The sequence below is a fragment of the Hyperoodon ampullatus genome, assembly GCF_949752795.1.
Source record: "Hyperoodon ampullatus genome assembly, chromosome: 4".
In the NCBI taxonomy this organism is placed as follows: Eukaryota; Metazoa; Chordata; class Mammalia; order Artiodactyla; family Ziphiidae; genus Hyperoodon; species Hyperoodon ampullatus.
Window position 1 is genome coordinate 91943696 of NC_136917.1, and position 18928 is coordinate 91962623.

Sequence of the window (18928 nt, forward strand, 5' to 3'; positions counted from 1 at the left end):
GTAAAAACTTCACCGAGAAAAGAAAGAACTTCCAGTGCCTAAAATCGGGGTACGAAGCAATGGTCAACCTTGAGACTCCTTAACTGTTAGTGAATGCCAAGGGGGCAATTTAATAAAGAAAAAATACCTGATCTGGGAGTTAGACGACTAACAACGCCGAGCTTTGTAATTTCGAACTCACTTAACTTGTGTAGGTTTTGGAGTACGAAAACACGGGAAATTAAATTAAAAATAACAGTAACAATAATAATTGCGTTGTGTGTACATATGTTATTCTATTTAAACTTCACAACAACCCAAGGAGGTGTTGTGGGCGATTGACATAAACTTTTTAGAGGACTACTTAATGAGGTAAGCATCAACACATGGTCCCATTTCTCATATGAGGTGATTGAGGTTCGAGGCCAATAACCTGTTTAAGGTCATATACTGGAACGACTTGGTCCAAACAATATTCCCGGTTTATCTAACAAGAAAGAATGCTTTGAACACTCCAACGCACTGAACTATATCCGAGGGAAGCTTGTGGGGGCTAGATGTGAAATTCTGGAGAACTTAAAACCGTTTCCACAGACCTACAATTTTTCATCGCTCTACACATCTCGGTCTCACCGGGAAAAAAACAAAACCAAACCAAACAGCCTTTCACTCACCATTAGGAAGCCGGTCCTCTCAGCTGGGACCTCCTGCCCCAGCTCCCCAAAGCCTCTCTCCGCCAAGCCCCGAGCCTTCTCGAATCTCTCAGTCCGTGACCTTCAAACTACATCACCCATAAAGCCGTGGGAGGACACCGGCCCTTCGCCGGAAGTTTGAGAGGCTCCATCCGGCGCCGGGAAGAGCGAGCGTGGGGATTTCCTGGTTCTTCGACTACCACCTGCTTTCTTCTATTCTGGTCACCTGTGGGTTAGTAGCAGCAGCGGCGAGTTAGTCGGCCCAGTGCCGCTTCTGGAGCTGGTAACCAGTTCTTTCTGCTCTCGGGTCTCCGCGCTGTCGGGCCCTGCCCTGCTGGGTGGTGTGGCGCAGCCTCGCGCTTGGACTTGCAGCCCGGGCGCCGGGGACGGGGCTGGGGACTCAGCCGATCCAGCGCAGTCTTTGAGGTGGGGAAAAAGAAGTGCTGCTTCATGTGTGCTTTCACGTTTTTAAATAAAAGTAATCTCACAGTACTGACAAGGGAATAAACTCTCAAGGTATTTGACTGTTTGGAGACATTGGAGAGACCGTGCAATGGGTGGCGCTTGGTCGGTTAGATGGCCCTCTTGAACGCCCAAGAAATAATGGTCGGTGACTTAAGTGACAAAGCTGTATTTGAGGTCTGCCCTGTCTCTTGAGCCATGTGACCTTGGACCAGTCAGGGGCACCGGGGTACACATCCGTAAAAGTGGATGTTGGTTTGGCTAAATCTAAGACTCTTTAAACTCAAGATTCTTTAAAATGACTTCTCAGGATAGTCCGTGTTCTTGGACAGCAAGGGCAGCATTTAGCCAACTGAATCACCTCATCCTGCCTTCAAATCCTTACCTTCAGGAGAACCTGACAATGAGAAATGAAAAAGTAAATCAAACAGTAGAGGTGGACTTTAGACTTTGTGTGCTTTTCTGGAATGAGTAATGGTTCTATTTCTAGATGGCTTTTCTGCTGAGAAAGCTAAGGGAGAAAGTGTGCATTTTCCACTTCTTTTCACCTGAGAATAGTGTATGCATAAGCACTGCGCTGGGGGTAGTGAATGGAACTATATTTTTGGAGGCCAGTTTTGCAGTCAACCTGCAGTGAGTGGGCTGTGGAGAAGGTAAGGAAGTGACCATGACTTAAATATTGCCTTAAGTAAACCTAACTGAAGAACCTGTATGATATGATTTTAAGGAAAAGGCAACTTTAAAGGGAGACCATTCATGAGTCAGTATACAGCATTGAAAAATAAAGTCCTGAAAAGTTGTAGCTTTTGTTATTCATAATATTTTTAAAGCATTTAGGAATCTTAATATGAAGAGAATGGTGAAGTAAATTCTAGAGTAAATCAAAAGAAATAAAAAATTGTTTTCTAATCTAGAAGTCACTCCCCTACTTTAAGTTGTATACAGAATTTCAATATTTTGTTTCTATTCCTATGAGTAGTTTTGACCTATTTATAGGTAGCAGAAAGATATAAACAGGTAAGGTGAACAGTGACAAAGCCCACTTTTTTCTTTTTCTTTTTTCTTTTTATATTGTCATGCTATTCCTACTACATGACTGATCAACAAAATTGCAGTGTCAGAACCCTAGAGACAACTGCTGTCAAAAATTATGGATTATAACCTTTCTTTCTCTTTAGCCTCAATACCTTATGCTCAGAATGGTAGAAACCTAGTTAGAATCCCAAATCTTTTCTTAATAGAATTTCATAGCAAAAAAAAATCATACCTTAAAAAAAGTACTTTGAGAAGTTTATAGACAACTGAAATATGAACCATTTCCACCCACACACACAAAAAAGCTCAGTTTGTGCCCTATCACATTCAGTCCACAATTAGGCAACATTTATTAAAAGGTATGGAACAATTATTTTCTTTCTTACTGAAATAACAGAGTAACAAAGCAGACAAAGTTAATGGTTTTAAAAGCTTCTGTGATTCAAGGATAGACAAAGTGACCAATAGAACAGTGTCCAATAATAGGTCCAAAATATATGGTCGCCTCATTTGTGAAAAGGATAATACTGCAATGTAATGGGACAAATATAGTGAATTCAAGAATGATGCTGAGTCAAATGGATTATCTAGTGGGATAAAATGTATTGTGACCCCTACCTCACACCATGAGCAAAAATCATTCCCTGGGGCTTCCCAGGTGGCGCAGTGGTTGAGAGTCCGCCTGCCGATGCAGGGGACACGGGTTCGTGCCCCGGTCCGGGAAGATCCCACATGCCGCGGAGTGGCTGGGCCCGTGAGCCGTGGCTGCTGAGCCTGCGCGTCCGGAGCCTGTGCTCCGCAACGGGAGAGGCCACAACAGTGAGAGGCCCACATACCGCAAAAAAAAAAAAAAAAAAAAAATCATTCCCTGATGGATTAGCAGAATTAACTATGCGAGGTAAAGCAATAAATTTTTTTCATGTGAAACGTAGCTTTTTGAATAGGATCATAATTTCCCTGAGAGGACAGATCTGTTTCTAGTACCACAGATTCTAAGAATACTACTTGGCATCTGCTGAAAACATGTCTTTATTTCTGTCTGCTTGCTTTAACCCCCCTTATGCCCTGATCCATATTGAAGTCCCTCTGGTTTGCCTGAAATACACTTTCCTCTTTGTAATGTGTTACCTTATTCCCCCTCCCAATGATGTCACCCCCTTCAACTGTATTCCACCAGAGTTCTTTATACATTATTTTATACATCCCCCATGTTGAATTATATTTAAAATTCTCAACTGATAACAGTTTTGAAATGTATGCTGTGATGACAGTTGACTACTAGTTACCTTTTTAAGAGTATATTGTTTTAGAAACCATAACTAATATTCTAATTATATCAGCACCCTGATAATGTTCAATCATTGATACAAGAAAGCAATTGCAAATGAGTTTTTTTTCCTATTTTCCTATTTTAAGGAAGAAATGTCTTCTGTAAAAAGAAGTCCAAACCAAGAAATTATATCCCAATTTCACTATTCAGCTGCAGAAGGAGATATTGCCAGGTTAACAGTAATGCTCAGTCATTCTCCATCTCTTCTCAATGAAACTTCTGAAAATGGCTGGACTGCTTTAATGTATGCTGCAAGGAATGGGCACCCAGATGTTGTCCAGTTTCTACTTGAGAAAGGGTAAACATTTTAGGCTGTACCACCTGAAGGAGTGTCTGGTTTAATTTCTGGATTACGTATTTTCTTTTAAATTTTTCTTATAGCCATATTTATAACATTGGGCTTGTAAATAACTCATTGAACAGTCTTGTTATATAATAGCATAATTTCTAATTAAAAATTTTTAACTTTTTTTAATTGGGAAATTAACTCTTCATACTTAACAGCAAAGAAATTGAGTTAAATTAATTTTTTTCTCCCAAATAGAATGTGTAAATCTACCCACTATGACTACAGAAAACTCCTTGTAAAAATTTAATATCTCATTATAGCACATAAAACGTATGCTTTTTTATTTTATAAATAATCTTCCAGAAATTTAAAATATCTGCTGTCTCTAACTTTTAATCATTTATGATTATTTCTTTTAACCTTTCCATTAGTATATTATGTGCTAAAACAAAAAGAAATATATGCAATTATTAAATAGAGGGGCTATCACATACATCTGGAAATATATTACTGCAATAAATACTGAAGAAAATGTTTCTTTACTATTTTATTTTTTGCTTCCATCCATAGGTGCGACAGATCCATTATCAATAAATCAAGGCAGACTGCACTGGATATTGCTAAATTTTGGGGTTATAAGCATATAGCTAACTTACTAGCTAATGCTAAAGGTGGGAAGAAGCCTTGGTTCCTAACCAGTGAAATGGAAGAATGTGAAAATTATTTTAGCAAGACACTACTGGACCGGAAAAGTGAAAAAAGAAATAATTCTGACTGGCTGTTAGCAAAAGAAAGCCATCCAGCCACAGTTTATATCCTTTTCTCAGATTTAAATCCCTTGGTTACTCTAGGTGGCAATAAAGAAAGTTTCCAACAGCCGGAAGTCAGGCTTTGTCAGCTGAACTACACAGATATAAAGGATTATTTGGCTCAGCCTGAGAAGATCACCTTGATTTTCCTTGGAGTAGAACTTGAAATGAAAAAAGAGTTATTTAATTATGCTGGGGAAGTCTCACAAGAAAAAGATGGGTTGGTTGCCTGGTTTGCTTTAGGTATAGATCCTGTTGCTGCTGAAGAATTTAAGCAAAGACATGAAAATTGCTATTTTCTTCATCCTCCAATGCCAGCTCTTCTGCAATTGAAAGAAAAAGAAGCTGGTAAGAAGTGAACACTGTTTACTTGTATTGGTAATAATCTGATTTTTGGTACTGGATTGAAATTGCATGTATCCACAATTTCTAGGAAGCACACTCTTTCTAGGAAGCAATGAAATTAGGCTGTCTTCACTAGAAACTTCCTAAAGTTCTCACGCTAGAGGACTACTCTCCTGGGTGGTTACAGCAGTTTTAATCAGCCAGGATTAGTTTCCCCAGAATTAACCCTAATGCATACTAGTTTCACTTGATTTTTTAGTGAATGATTATTGAGTGCCTGCTGTACACTGAGCATAATGGCAAAGACCTTGACTGTTTTGCTTTGCTGTCTGTTGCTTGCTATGCCAGTTCATGTGGGGTCATATATATCATGGTAAGAATGAGGGATTTTTTTCTCAATTCCATTTAAATGTTATAACCTGGCCTAGGTTTTTAAAAAAAAAAAAAAAAAAAACCTCACTCTGGCTGCTTTGTAGATCATGAACTGTAGATAATTAAGTGTGGAAGTCAGGAGTCCTATTAAGAGGGGCCTGGAGATTACAGTAGCCCAGGTAAGAGATTGCAGTGGCTTGAATTAGTGGAGTAGAGAGAAAGGGAGAGTTTGCGATATTCAGGAGGTAGAACTGATAGGGCTTGAACAGTAGGTTGAGACTTATAAGTGAGAAAGAGATGCTGGTAACCTAGACTGCGTCTGAGTTGTTAAGATGATAATAGGGGAGATGGAGGAAAAGTGGTATATTCAAGATACATTTTGGAGAGCAAATCAGCGATACTTGCTAATGGAGTGGGTATGGGGTATATAATAATGAAAGAAAAGATCAAGAATGACTGCTAAGTGTGAGACTTTAGTAATTTGGTAGATAGTAATACTCTTTCTTGATAAAATAATATAGAATGATGGGTAGAGCAAGGGAAGCAGGACAGACTTGAAGTAAATCAAGATTTTCACTTTGGGCATGTTAACTTTCAGAGAAGGGAAATAGAATCTGGAACTAAGGAGAGGAACTGGAATATACCTGTATGGCAGTCATCAACACAAAGGTGGTATTTAAATCCCAGGAAATTTCTGAGATTACTTAGAGAGTTGAGAGCAAGCAAAAAAAAAGAACCTGAATCCCCCTAAATTTAGAGGTCAGATAGGAGAGGAGCCATCAAAGATGATGTTGACAGTGCGGCCGTAAGGTAAGAAGAAAACAGGAGAATGTGCTCATGGAAACCAAGAGAGCAAAGTATTTCTTGGCATTAGTAGTCAAATATATTGAATGCTGCTGAGAATTTGAGTAAGATGACAAAGATTTTTTTTTTAAAGAATCTTTGGTTTGATAATATGAAGCTGTTGATGAATTTGATGAGAGGAGTGTCAGTGGAATAGAAGGTATATTACAGTAGACTGAAGAGTTAATGAGAGGTGAGGAAGGGGTCACTTCTCAGTGTCCACATTCTCTTAGGTGATCTGGTAGGCTCTTCCAGAGACTTCTTAGCACTCATCCCAAAACCTGGGGTGGTATGTTTTATTCCCCCCATCTGAGGAAAAAAAAACAACACTTTTAAAAAGAAAATATCCTTTCTTTGAAGCTGTATATATAATTTTAAGATCAAAAGGATCTTTAAAAAAAAGCTAGTAAGGAAACTGAGGCTGTTTTACTCAGCTGCTGTGTAACCTTACATAGATACTTAACCTCTGTCTGCCTCAGTTTCCTCCTCCCAAAAATGAGGATAATAATAGTACCTACATTACAGTGTTGCTCTAAACATTAAATAAGATAATGTACGTAAAGATCTTTGCCAGGTGCTTGACACATAGTAAGTACTCAATAAATGTTAGCTTTTTGTATTGTGATGATACTGAAATAATGGCGATACCTTGAGGTAAATTACATAATACACAGTAACAGAGCAGGCAGATATTTAATGTTGCCTGTGGTTCACTGAATTTCAGTGTTACATTTGTTTTTATTTATGGTTTATTAGTTGCATTTTTCCTAGTTTAAAATGTTGTTATTACTGTTTCTGATTATTTTGTTTATTCCAAAATCCTTAGACTGAATAATCTATTTTAGGAGAGAGAGGTTTTGTCAGGCATTTGAAATGTAGCATTTCTACGCTTATTGCCCCAATTCTAGTATTTTTGGTCAGGCCATATTAATTCTTTTTTGAAGTATCAGGGTAAAGGCTGTAGCCAAAGTGTACATATTCTAAGATTTATTCTATTAGGCATTTTTGTCATAAACAAAGTTAATCACAAAAGTTGTAAATACAATATTTTTTTAAATTATTCTATGTAGTTTCTAGTTGTAAACAGAATATGTTCCACAGTGACACAGACCAGTATTGTCTTAGTCCCAAGGAAAGTAGAGATGGGTTCCTACAGTTTCCTAGTACTATTATGTTTATGGCCCAAATCTAAGTTAAGAACTGTCTTTGTAGTGTATTTATATAAAAGTCACTATTGTAAAGTCACTATACGCTAGAGTCATGCATATCCAAAACTTACAAATCACCTATAGTAAATGCCGAAACTAATACAGTGTATACAGATGTTAGTACCTCTATCTTTTTTATATATAAATTTATTTATTTTATTTACTTATTTTTGGCTGCATTGGGTCTTTGTTGCAGCACGCGGACCTTCTCTAGTTGCGGCAGGCGGGGGCTACTCTTCATTGCGGTGCACGTGATTCTTATTGCAGTGGCTTTTCTTGCTGGAGAGCATGGGCTCTAGGTGCACGAGTCGCAGTAGTTGTGGCACGCGGGCTCAGTAATTGTGGCTTGCGGGCTCTAGAGCGCAGGCTCAGTGGTTGTGGTGCACAGGCTTAGTTTCTCTGCAACATGTGGGACCTTCCTGGACCAGGGATCGAACCCATGTCCCCTGCATTGGCAGGCGGATTCTTAACAACTGAGCCACCAGGGAAGTCCCAGTATATCTATCTTATATGAGAGTTATATGAGAGACAATATTTTATTAGTCCAAATTAAAGGTAAATCTAATTTTCATTTGTCATTTGTAGAATTAAATCTTTTAAAGAAAGATACAGATCATAAAAATAGGAATAATAAAACCCTTGATTGCACAGCTATTCAGAAAATATAGTGTACATCTTTATTATGACCTAAGAACATTTTACTTCTGTATTAATTTGTTTACAATTTGTCACAGAAGTAAAACTTCTCTTGCTTCTCTCGTAGGGGTTGTAGCTCAAGCAAGATCTGTCCTCGCCTGGCACAGTCGATATAAGTTCTGCCCAACCTGTGGAAGTGCAACTAAAATTGAAGAAGGTGGCTATAAAAGAGTATGCTTAAAAGAAGACTGTCCTAGCCTCCATGGTGTTCACAATACATCATACCCAAGAGTTGGTAAGCCTTTTCTTTTACAGTGAAACCTCAGCCATCTGGAAATCTTAGGTAATAAGGCATTCTGGAAAGACAAGATTTTGAGTTGCTGAGGGGCTTACCTTTTTATTGAAAGCTCTTTCATATATCTTTATGTTTAATTTAACTATTAAGACTATAATTATTAAAGTATTACATACTTTGATGACTTATACTACTCTTCTTAACCCTGGGTTAATCAGCATGAATTTGATGTGTTGAGATACATGATTTCAAAGTACCTGCTTGTGGCATCACCAAAGCAGTAGAGCCTGGAGCTAGCTTCTCATTACTGCTGGTGTCTGCCTGTACTTTCTCTCCTCCTAATTGGTGCTTTGAGTTGGCTGTGGAATTAGAAATCTGATAACCCAGCCCTTTAAAGTTGTATGAAAAAAGGATAGACTCAGCAACACCTGAGGAGGTCTCCTGGGAGTAAAGTGCATGGCTTAGTGACATATGTGTTTGCTGCTCAGGAGCCTTTTACATTTGATTACCGGTTCTCAGTTGTGATCTAGTGAGGCGAATTTACTGAATTAGTGACTTCTGGAGAGATGAACTATTATTTAAAGTAATTTTTTAATGGATTAAACTCAATCATAGAACCACATTAGCTTTTAAAAACATTTTGTTAAGGACTGCGATGGAAGGAATAGGGAAATTCACTACATTTGCTATGGTAAAATTTGAATTTTCTCCGTGCCAGGTATTACCTACTCAAACTTCTTTCTAATTAAAAAATAAAAATAAGCCTAGCATACCATAAATACACAATGAATGTTGCTATTAAGATGAGAAAGAAGACAAAAATGATCTTTCTTTAGCTTACTGACAATATTCCATGCAATTTTCCTGAAATACTCTGTCTCCCGACAGAAAGAAAGTCTCTTGTAACTAGACAAAAGTCTTGTTCTTACAGGAGATACATGTTTTTAATATCCTACTAGACAGTGACTTTACACAATGAGTCTAAATTATTTTTTCCTGTCATTCATACATCTGATTTTTTTTTTTTTTTAAACAGATCCAGTAGTAATCATGCAAGTTATTCATCCAGATGGGACCAAATGTCTTTTAGGCAGGCAGAAAAGATTTCCTCCAGGCATGTTTACCTGCCTTGCTGGATTTATTGAACCTGGTAAGCCTTTTCTTAATAATTTTTATAGTAATTTTCATTTAACTTATAGTTTCTAAATAAAAAGTTTGGACAGCATTTGAGAAATAATCTCTGATAAATTATCATGTTATAAAACTGGGATATTTTAATTTTTCTGTGTATTTTAGATGATATATTTTTTATTTTTACCAGTGGAATAGTTTTGTGTTTTAAAAATTCATTATTTGCTCTTTCATATATCTTTCATATATTGCCCTTACCCAAGGTATCTGCATGATTTACACCTCACTTCCTTCTGTACTAGGCTCAACTGTCACCGTTTCAGAGAGGCCTTCCCTGATAGCCCTAAATACATTAGTTAGCCCTATACCCTGCATTTACAATCCCCGTCATCCAGTCTGATTTTTCCCTACAGCACTGATCGGCACCTAACATGATATATATGTATGTATTTATCTATTTATCTACCTATTTATTTATTATTTGCTAGTACCAGAATGTAAGTTCCATAAAGGCAAGGACTTTGTTTTATTTATTGCTCTATCCTAAATCTTTAGAGCATATGCCTGATATGTTGTAGGAGTTCAGTAAATATTTGCGGAATAAATGAATATATCTAATTAACACGTTTAATCTCAACTTCCAATATTAATCTACATTGACAGATAATAATAGTACTAAACATATGTAGTGCCACACTTTCCCGAAGGCTTTCTTTGTATTAAATCATGTGATCCTCATACAAGCTTATAAAGCAGTTTTACAGATGGGACCCTAAGGTACAGGGGCTGAATAACTTGCCCAAGATCAAACAGCTAGTAAATGATAGGGCAGGGATTCAAACCTGGGCAGTTTGGCTCTGAGTCCATGCTGTTAATTTCTATGCTGCCTCTTAGTAGCTCTAGGTCATTTTTTAAAAACTGCTGTATAGCCTTCCATTTATGAATATTCTGCAATTCATTTATCCAATTCGGCTGTTGGACATTTAGTTTATTTCAAAGCTTTTACTATTACAAACAACACTGCAGTGAATATTCTTGAACTACTCCTTGTACACATTTGCAAGGAGTGGTACAAGCCTCCATAGGGTGTATATCTGAGAGTAGAACTGCTAGCTCATAGAATATGAGCATCTTAATCTTTTCTACATGTTGCCAAGTTGTTTTCTGAAGTGTCCTACCAATTTACACTCCCTCTGGAAGTACATGAAATGTCTGTTATTCCTCATCTTCACCAAGTTAGGAATATCAAGATTTTTATTTGCCATTCTGATAGTTATGAAATAGTTATGTCATTGTCATTTTAATTTTTATTTCCCTGCTGATGGAGCATCTTTTTCAGATATGTCTTGGGCATCCAGTTTCTTTTTCCCTGAATTTTACATTTTTATATTCTTTGCCTATTTTTGTTTTGATTGTTGATCTTTTTTTCTTATTGATTTTAGGGGTTTTTAAATATGTATTGTATGCTAATCTTCATTTAGTTTGGTCTTACAAATATCTTATGCTAGTCTATGAATTATCTTTTCACTAATTTTATGAATATAAATTAATTTTAATATAGGAAATTTACCAATCTATTTGAAATAGAAAGCTGTATTTAAATAGCAGACTATTTCTAAACTTTCAGATAAATTTAACTTAGAAACTATTCCCTTTATTCTAATTCTCAGTTTCAACAAATCAGAAATATAAATTACATTTATAGGCATTACTTTATTATAGCTGGGTCAACAATTATATAGAGAAAAATAATCATTTGGTAAGAGAAAAATAATGAGTTTCATTGTATGCTGTTTTTAAAATTTTAGTTTTTAACTCTTTGGAAAAGAGTTATCTGCAATAATTGTTTGACAACATAAAAAAATGTTTCAAGATTTTAGTGAGGAAAAGGTTAGCTACATAAACAAGATAATATATAAAGTGTTGGCATAGTGTTTAGCCAACAGTAAGTAGGTACTGGATAGTCATAGATGTTATAATTTTTAAAATATAACAAATTTAGACCTTTAAGAAATGAAAAGTTTCTTGGCATTTGGATTCTGTAGGTAGTCATATACTTTAAGAAATAATGTTTCTTGGGCTTCCCTGGTGGCGCAGTGGTTGAGAGTCCGCCTGCCGGTGCAGGGGACATGGGTTTGTGCCCCGGTCCAGGAGGATCCCACATGCCGTGGAGCGGCTGGGCCCGTGAGCCATGTCCACTGAGCCTGCGCGTCTGGAGCCTGTGCTGCACAACGGGAGAGGCCACAACAGTGAGAGGCCCGCGTACCGCACAAAAAAAAAAAAAAGAAAAGAAATAATGTTTCTTGAATTCCAATCTCGTTTTAGGCTTCTGCTTTCTGATTCTTTGAATTGGGTTTCTGTCCAAAGTGTTTTCCAAATGTTTGAACCATTTGGAGCACAAAATGTCCAGGGTATGTTCATCAGCTACTTGTTCTTTTGCCCCATTTGATTAGGGGAGACAATAGAAGATGCTGTTCGGAGAGAAGTAGAAGAAGAAAGTGGAGTCAAAGTTGGCCATGTTCAGTATGTCTCTTGTCAGCCATGGCCTATGCCCTCCTCCTTAATGATTGGTTGCTTAGCTGTGGCAGTGTCTACAGAAATTAAAGTTGACAAGAATGAAATAGAGGATGCCCGCTGGTTCACTAGAGAACAGGTGAAGTTCAATTTAATTTCCTTCTTCTATTGATTCTCTGACTCTATTAGTTTGGGCATGTAGCAAGGATACATGTTTTCAACAAGTTGAATGAATGGCTATGGCCCCCCTCATCATTCATGGATTACAATGTAATTGATGTGTCCACTGTTAACTCCTTCTGTGAGATTCTTCTAGTAATGATGATTCTATGCCGTTTTCTCATTTCAAATGCCGTTCCTTGAGATTAATGATACCTTTCAGTGGCCTTAAAATGGGTGAACATTATTTCAGAGATGAGAAGCAGGAATATTATTATTAGACATATTTTAGTTTGTAGCATTAAAGCAAGTAACTCAAAAAATATCAGTAAAAATGCATATAAGTTTTGAAAAGTTCTTGTTCATTTTAAATGTACTTGACAAGACTGACGAAACTGTATAACAGATACACTCACAGAACTTTTTAAAACTCATCCTTAAGTAATATAATGAAAGATAAATTACTTGTCTGTGTTTTGTATAACCCAATGTCTTTGTATAGAAAACAGATGGATACTCTACAGTAGTGAAAACCTGAAATCCTTAGTGACTTCGCTTACACAAAATTAATTTTATTTTATGCTCAACCTCAAAAAAAGTAGAAATTAGATTTTTTCCAGAATTTTATAAAAGGATAAAAGGGAATTTTTTCCAAAAGTTGATTTTCACTTTGAAAATAAACGTGTAGCATATACTTTGCTTTTTCATAACCTTATTTTCATCAGGAAAAATGTCTTTCTGGAATATTTTAAAAATTGAATCACTGACTCAATGAAGCAACTAAAAATAGTGTACTAAATTTTGCATGTTGAATATGGATGTTATTACTTTCTCCTGTTGTTATTCACTGTAAAAGTCATTACATTTTAGTTGAATTGTATAAGCATAGAAATAGTATTTAAGTATGACAGACAGTTTTAAAATCCTAATACATTTTATTGTGGTGTATTTTAGGTTGTGGATGTTGTGACCAAAGGGAAGCAGCAGGCATTCTTTGTGCCACCAAGCCGAGCTATTGCACATCAACTAATCAAACACTGGATTGGAATGAACCCCAATCTCTAAATCAAAAAACTAAACTTTGGGCTTCCCTGGTGGCGCAGTGGTTGAGAGTCCGCCTGCCGATGCAGGGGATGCAGGTTCGTGCCCCGGTCCGGGAAGATCCCACATGCCGCGGAGCGGCTGGGCCCGTGAGCCATGGCCGCTGAGCCTGCGCGTCCAGAGCCTGTGCTCCGCAATGGGAGAGGCTACAACAGTGAGAGGCCCGCGTACCGCAAAAAAAAAAAAAAAAAACTAAACTTTGACTATGTCTAATTGATTTATTTTTTTAAGTCAAAATTAAATTTTATTTCACACTGATAGAAACCATGAAAAAGATTTACATTTTCCCACATTACAGCACAACATTTCAATGGAATATTTCTTGCCATAAATTAGATCTTGCTGATATGTGTGAAACAATAGTTTATATTCTTCAAGATAAAAGCAAAATGACTTAGTAAATGATTGTTTAAAAACTGTAAATCCAGACATAAACATATGGCTTCATTATTAACATCCTATACTGTCCATACGAAATCGTTTCCATCATCAAGTAGCACCCATTTATAAAGCATTCCTAACGGTATTCTAGTCAGTTGGGATACAGCAGAAAAATTAACAACAGTTCAGAAATATCAAGCATACATTTTTGCTACATATTAACCTGGGTGGTAACTACACCATAAAAATCTATTTAAAATCAAATAATTGCTACTTTTATGTTTGCACAAAAACTAACTTAAAAAGATCCTCTCTGACTACAGTGAAAATTTCAGATAAGTCCATTGGCAGATAAAAGTAAAGCAGATTCTTTGAATGGAATTGTTCATTTCCTACAGCAGTTGGTTTCAAACCTATGTGCAAAATAAGTAGACTAAAACTGTGCTATGAGGAGAATCATCTTAGAGCAAATCATCTTAGAAATGACAGTTTGCAAGATCAGTCTTAAATATTTCAAAACATACTAGAATATGACCTAATTATTCTTCCAGAAAATTACAGAAAAATACAACCACAGAATTATTCTCATTACCTGGACTGAAGATTCTAGTAACTCTGCAGGCCTAAGCTGCAAACAAAGGTCCAGTTTAAGAGGTAGTGCAGAAACTTTGAAGGGATGTCTGGTTTCTTTCTACAAGTATAAATACATTTTCAATGCCATCATGTCTGTGATTCAGAATGTCAAATTACAGCATGTATTGACAGCAGATGTTTATGGCAAGTAGGCAATATTTGGTCTGTTATGAAGGATAAAAAAGAAGAAAGAATGTATTTCATTTCTAGAGAGGAAAAAGAATATTAAATAGAAATTATATTCAGGAAAGAAAAACCTGGTCCCCAAAATAAAAGGGCCATTAATTGAAGACAGCTTTATTACTCTTTACTGACACTTAGAAGCATTATCCCTATAATTAGGAATAATGTAATAACACATTCTTACTATGTATTATAATCATTAAGCACATATGAACACATATAAAAATGCAGATACTGCATGGTGACTAATTTGGGAATAAGTCCAGAGTCTAAGTCACAGCATGCATAAACTGTCTTAACTGCTCATTTATACCTGAACAAGTTTTCATTAAGCATACTAATAATTTTCAAGTGATGTAAGAAAAAATCTGGTTGCAGTATTTTATTTTTTTGCTGAATTACATTTGGGAGAAAGAAGCTAGCTTCTTCACCTATTTTAATACTAGTATATTCTGGATCATATTATACATAGAAACTTAACAGATCATAAATTTCCCACGAGATTCATTTAGTCTGTGTCATTGGTGTGTATTTGCAAAACATTTTCACACTGTGAACATCAGAGGTTTCAAGATCGGGCACAGGAAAAAGCTTATACTCTACGATGATGATGCTGGTGTGCACTTCTCCACAAGGCCTCTTAGTGACGTCAATTAATGGAAGGTAGGAGTTTATCAATGAACTGCTTGATATCCATCGTTTCCTGTTGACATGAACTGTGCATCATGCCTCCAGAGGTTTTGATGGTTACATTGGCTGGATTTACCAAGGTTTTCAGCCTTTCAGCAGTGGAGAACCAAACACTAGGGGAACTAAAGGATCCAAATCTCCATGGCACTGAAGAATAGAAATGTCTCTATTCACGCCACTGATAGGACCCTGTGGAAAGGAAGCTCGCGGCGGAAGCCAGCAGCTGAGAGCGGTGACGCTGCCCAGCTTCTGCTGTGTGGTCAGTGCCATGTACAGAGATAAAGCTGCTCCTTGAGAAAATCCTCCCAAAATAATTCTGTTAGAAGGAATGCCATTCTTCACCTCTTGTTCTATCAAAGATTTTACACTTTCTGCTGCTTAATTCCAGTTTCATCTTCCTGTGAATCTGGTGAAAGCCCAATAAATGTCAAACCAAGTAGGCATGGCCACGTTCATATTTAATGTTACAGACATAACCGGTCCTGTGTCTCTCAACCCATGAAGGAAAATCACCGCAGCGGTGGCCTTCCGGAAGGCGGGCACGATGGCGGGTAGCGGGGCAGACGTGTTATTGCAGCACAGACACCTGCTCGACCCACCGCGCGTCCGAAGCGAAAGGCGGTGCGAGCGCCGCGTCCCGCCCGCGCACAGGCGCGCGCTCAGGCGCGTGCGCGCCCACGCGGCGCCGCCCGCCCTCCGACCCCGCCCTAATTGATTTCTAATCCCATTTGTTCCTCAAGTGAGATTAGAAATGTTTAATGCGCTTTAGAACGTCACAACACAAATATACTGGGTTTTCGAAATATTTTCGAAATGTACCTTCCATCTTAACGATAAAATTCATATTTTTAAAAATTATAACATTGCCTCAGATTTTGTTAAATCTGAGTCAGCCTTCTCTGAACTTTCTGGGGGAGGGGGAGTTGTGCTCCAGTTTTATCTCACAAAACCACATTTCTAATAAGAGAAATCATGTTGTAAAGAAGTATGTGCTGAAAATGTAAATAAACCTAAATTTCATCACCTCTTGTAAGCATTAGACCATTCACTAAAGGTCTTTTTTGAGAAATATTTTTAATGAATTTTCAGCTTGATTTTTAATACTTTCGTTATCATGAAGGTCCTTTTGGTTGTCAGTAGCTGATTTTTGCTCATCTTCCCATTGTAGTCCACTTTTTCTCCTGGTTCCATTGTTCTAACAGTGGCACTGTTACAGTGTTACTACTAGTCTGTTTTGATCAGTGTTAAGAATTTTCTATTTTAACAACTCTATTAGTGAGCACTATACCACGCCCTCAGGGAAAGAGAACTTAAGTGAGAGAATACCATTGTGTCTGGGACCCCCTTCTTAAACATAAAATTAATTAACGTATCTATTTGCTAGCTCTACTCAAAGTTGTTCTTAAGACAAATCAGGAGTCTCTGCTTTTTCAGTGAAATTAAACATATCTGCAAGGAATTCTTTTCAAGGTCAAATATTAAATAAAATCCCAGATAGATTTACATATTTAATAAAAACACTGGCTTATGTCATTTTGTGATAAGGGAATGTATCTTCATTAGGGGAAAATTATATAATCATTACTAATAACATTTATTAAACTCAAATACAACATCTTGGTTTTGGCCTTATTTCAACACATTCTAAGAAACGTTTATTTAATAAGCATATCTTAGAACTGAATCAATAAGATTTTAGAGAAAGTGAACTGTAGCATTTCACAATTTTGCAACATAAAACTCATATTTTATAAGGATGTTTTGAAATTGTTTTAAAAGGTACTTTATAAATGTATAAATTTATATAATTTGGCTCTTTACTATTCTATGTTGGAACTGGAAAAGAACTTAAAGACAATATTTGTAGCTCACTGCCTTTTTTTATAGATAAGGAAAAGGAAATCCTGAAAGGTGAATTTAATTAATATATCCTTTAAAGGTGAATCGATTAATTAATTGGTGAAAGTCACACAATTACAACCACTTACAATTATTAATACAATTAATTATAATTAACTTAATTACAACAGTCTGTACTGTATAACCCAGTGCAGGATTCTCCCTCTAATAGGAAGTAAAAACTATTACTCAAAGTATATGTGGGGTGATAAGAAGAATAAATTTAATTTACCAAATCCTGTTAATTAAAATTTAGGTACTAAAATTCATTTAAATAATACCTTTCTTAAACAAAACTTTATTTTACTAATGAACAATGATTTTCTTAGTAATTTATGAAAATATTGATATCAGGACTTTAGACAAAATTAAGACTTACATAAGACATTTAGGTACATAATAAAATTTGCGGAGTAACTAAGCCTGTGCGCCACAACTACTGAGCCTGAACTCTAGAGCCCGCGAGCCACAACTATTGAGCCCACATGCCACAACTACTGAAGCCCACGTGCCTAGAGCCCATGCTCTGCAACAAGAGGAGCCACCACAATGAGAAGCCTGTGCAGCGCAACAAAGGGTAGCTCCCGCTCGCCGCAACTAGAGAAAGCCCATGCACAACAATGAAGACCCAACGCAGCCAAAAATTAAAAAAAAAAAAAAGAAGAAGATCTGAAGGGACAAAAGGCCTTAAGGAGGAAAACAGAAAGGCTTCTGGGAGAAACTGACTGAAGTTCAGATCGTTAGGTATGTAAACCAGAAAAACACATATCAGACAGTAAATAGGATTGCTGCAAATAGAAGAATTTTTGGCATTCCAATTTAGATCTAGAATTTCGCCATATTCATCTTTTGGTTGTATTATTTAAATATCTTCTGAGTGCATTTTTGAGACTAAAGTACTGAAACGCCAGAAAATATTTAACATGAAGAATATAAAGCCTTAGTTTTAATTCAGGGAGCATTATCCCAGATATAGGTAATCCGAAAGTTCCTTACACTGAAATTTTAGGGAAGAGTTAATACACATTTCTTGGATATATGGAACCATTAACGGAAAGGAAATAGTCTAATGCCCTTCAAAGGTTTCTGAACTACAACTGGTGGTTATACTGAACGGGGTCTGATCTTTTATAGCTCAAAGACAGCCTGTGATAGGAACAATCTTAGACATATGGTATATTAACATGTGACAGCTAAATTTCTTTGCACCTGAATTTTCTATGTAATTTGTACTATGACACAAGGACCTACTGCATAGCACAGGGAACTCTGCTCAATATCATATAACAACCTAAATGGGAAAAGAATTTGAAAAATAGATACATGTGTATGTATAACTGAATCACTTTGCTGTACACCTGAAACTATACAACATTGTTAACCAACTATACTCCTATATAAAAAAAGTTTAAAACATAAAGTAACTATGCAACAGTTAAAAAAAAATTTGAACTACATAAGTATACAGAAAATGATGTGCCTTGATTATTACAAAGTATAATGACTCAAGGTTCAGTTTTACACCAAATGTACTTTTTTTTTTTTTTTTTTTTCAGTACGCGGGCCTCTCATTGTGGCCTCTCCCATTGCGGAGCACAGGCTCCGGACGCACAGGCTCAGCGGCCATGGCTCACGGGCCTAGCCGCTCCGCGGCATGTGGGATCTTCCCAGACCAGGGCACGAACCCGTGTCCCCTGCATTGGCAGGCGGACTCTCAACCACTGCGCCACCAGGGAAGCCCCCAAATGTACTTTTAATACTTACAGATTCTAAGATTACATCATAAAATTCCAGGTTTTCATAGTGTTAGGATAGCCAAGTAAAACATAAAGTATCAACAGAAAGTGATTATAAATTTAGTTTTGGATATTTAATCCTGTACTCAGGGAAAATCAGCATCTAAGTAAATTATTGTTTTAATAATTATTAAACTGCTAACCTC

At 36.8% G+C, this 18928-nt stretch overlaps 1 protein-coding gene and 1 pseudogene across 2 annotated transcripts; one reads left to right on the forward strand and one right to left on the reverse strand.

The window, feature by feature from the left end:
• Positions 1-944: 944 nt before the first annotated feature.
• NUDT12 (nudix hydrolase 12) lies at positions 945-13164 on the forward strand (the record flags this gene model as incomplete). Its single annotated transcript, XM_079702241.1, has 8 exons — positions 945-1097; positions 2827-3066; positions 3585-3796; positions 4358-4944; positions 8128-8295; positions 9332-9445; positions 11880-12079; positions 13054-13164. Exons 3-8 carry the CDS (start codon positions 3591-3593, stop codon positions 13162-13164), a joined length of 1386 nt encoding a protein of 461 aa, XP_079558367.1. The 5' UTR covers positions 945-1097; positions 2827-3066; positions 3585-3590.
• Positions 13165-15046: 1882 nt separating this feature from the next.
• LOC307051270 (acyl-protein thioesterase 1-like) lies at positions 15047-15913 on the reverse strand (annotated as a pseudogene). Its single transcript has 2 exons — positions 15907-15913; positions 15047-15821 (listed from the first exon to the last, which is right to left on the reverse strand). The product of its transcript is annotated as an acyl-protein thioesterase 1-like (transcript).
• Positions 15914-18928: the final 3015 nt, after the last annotated feature.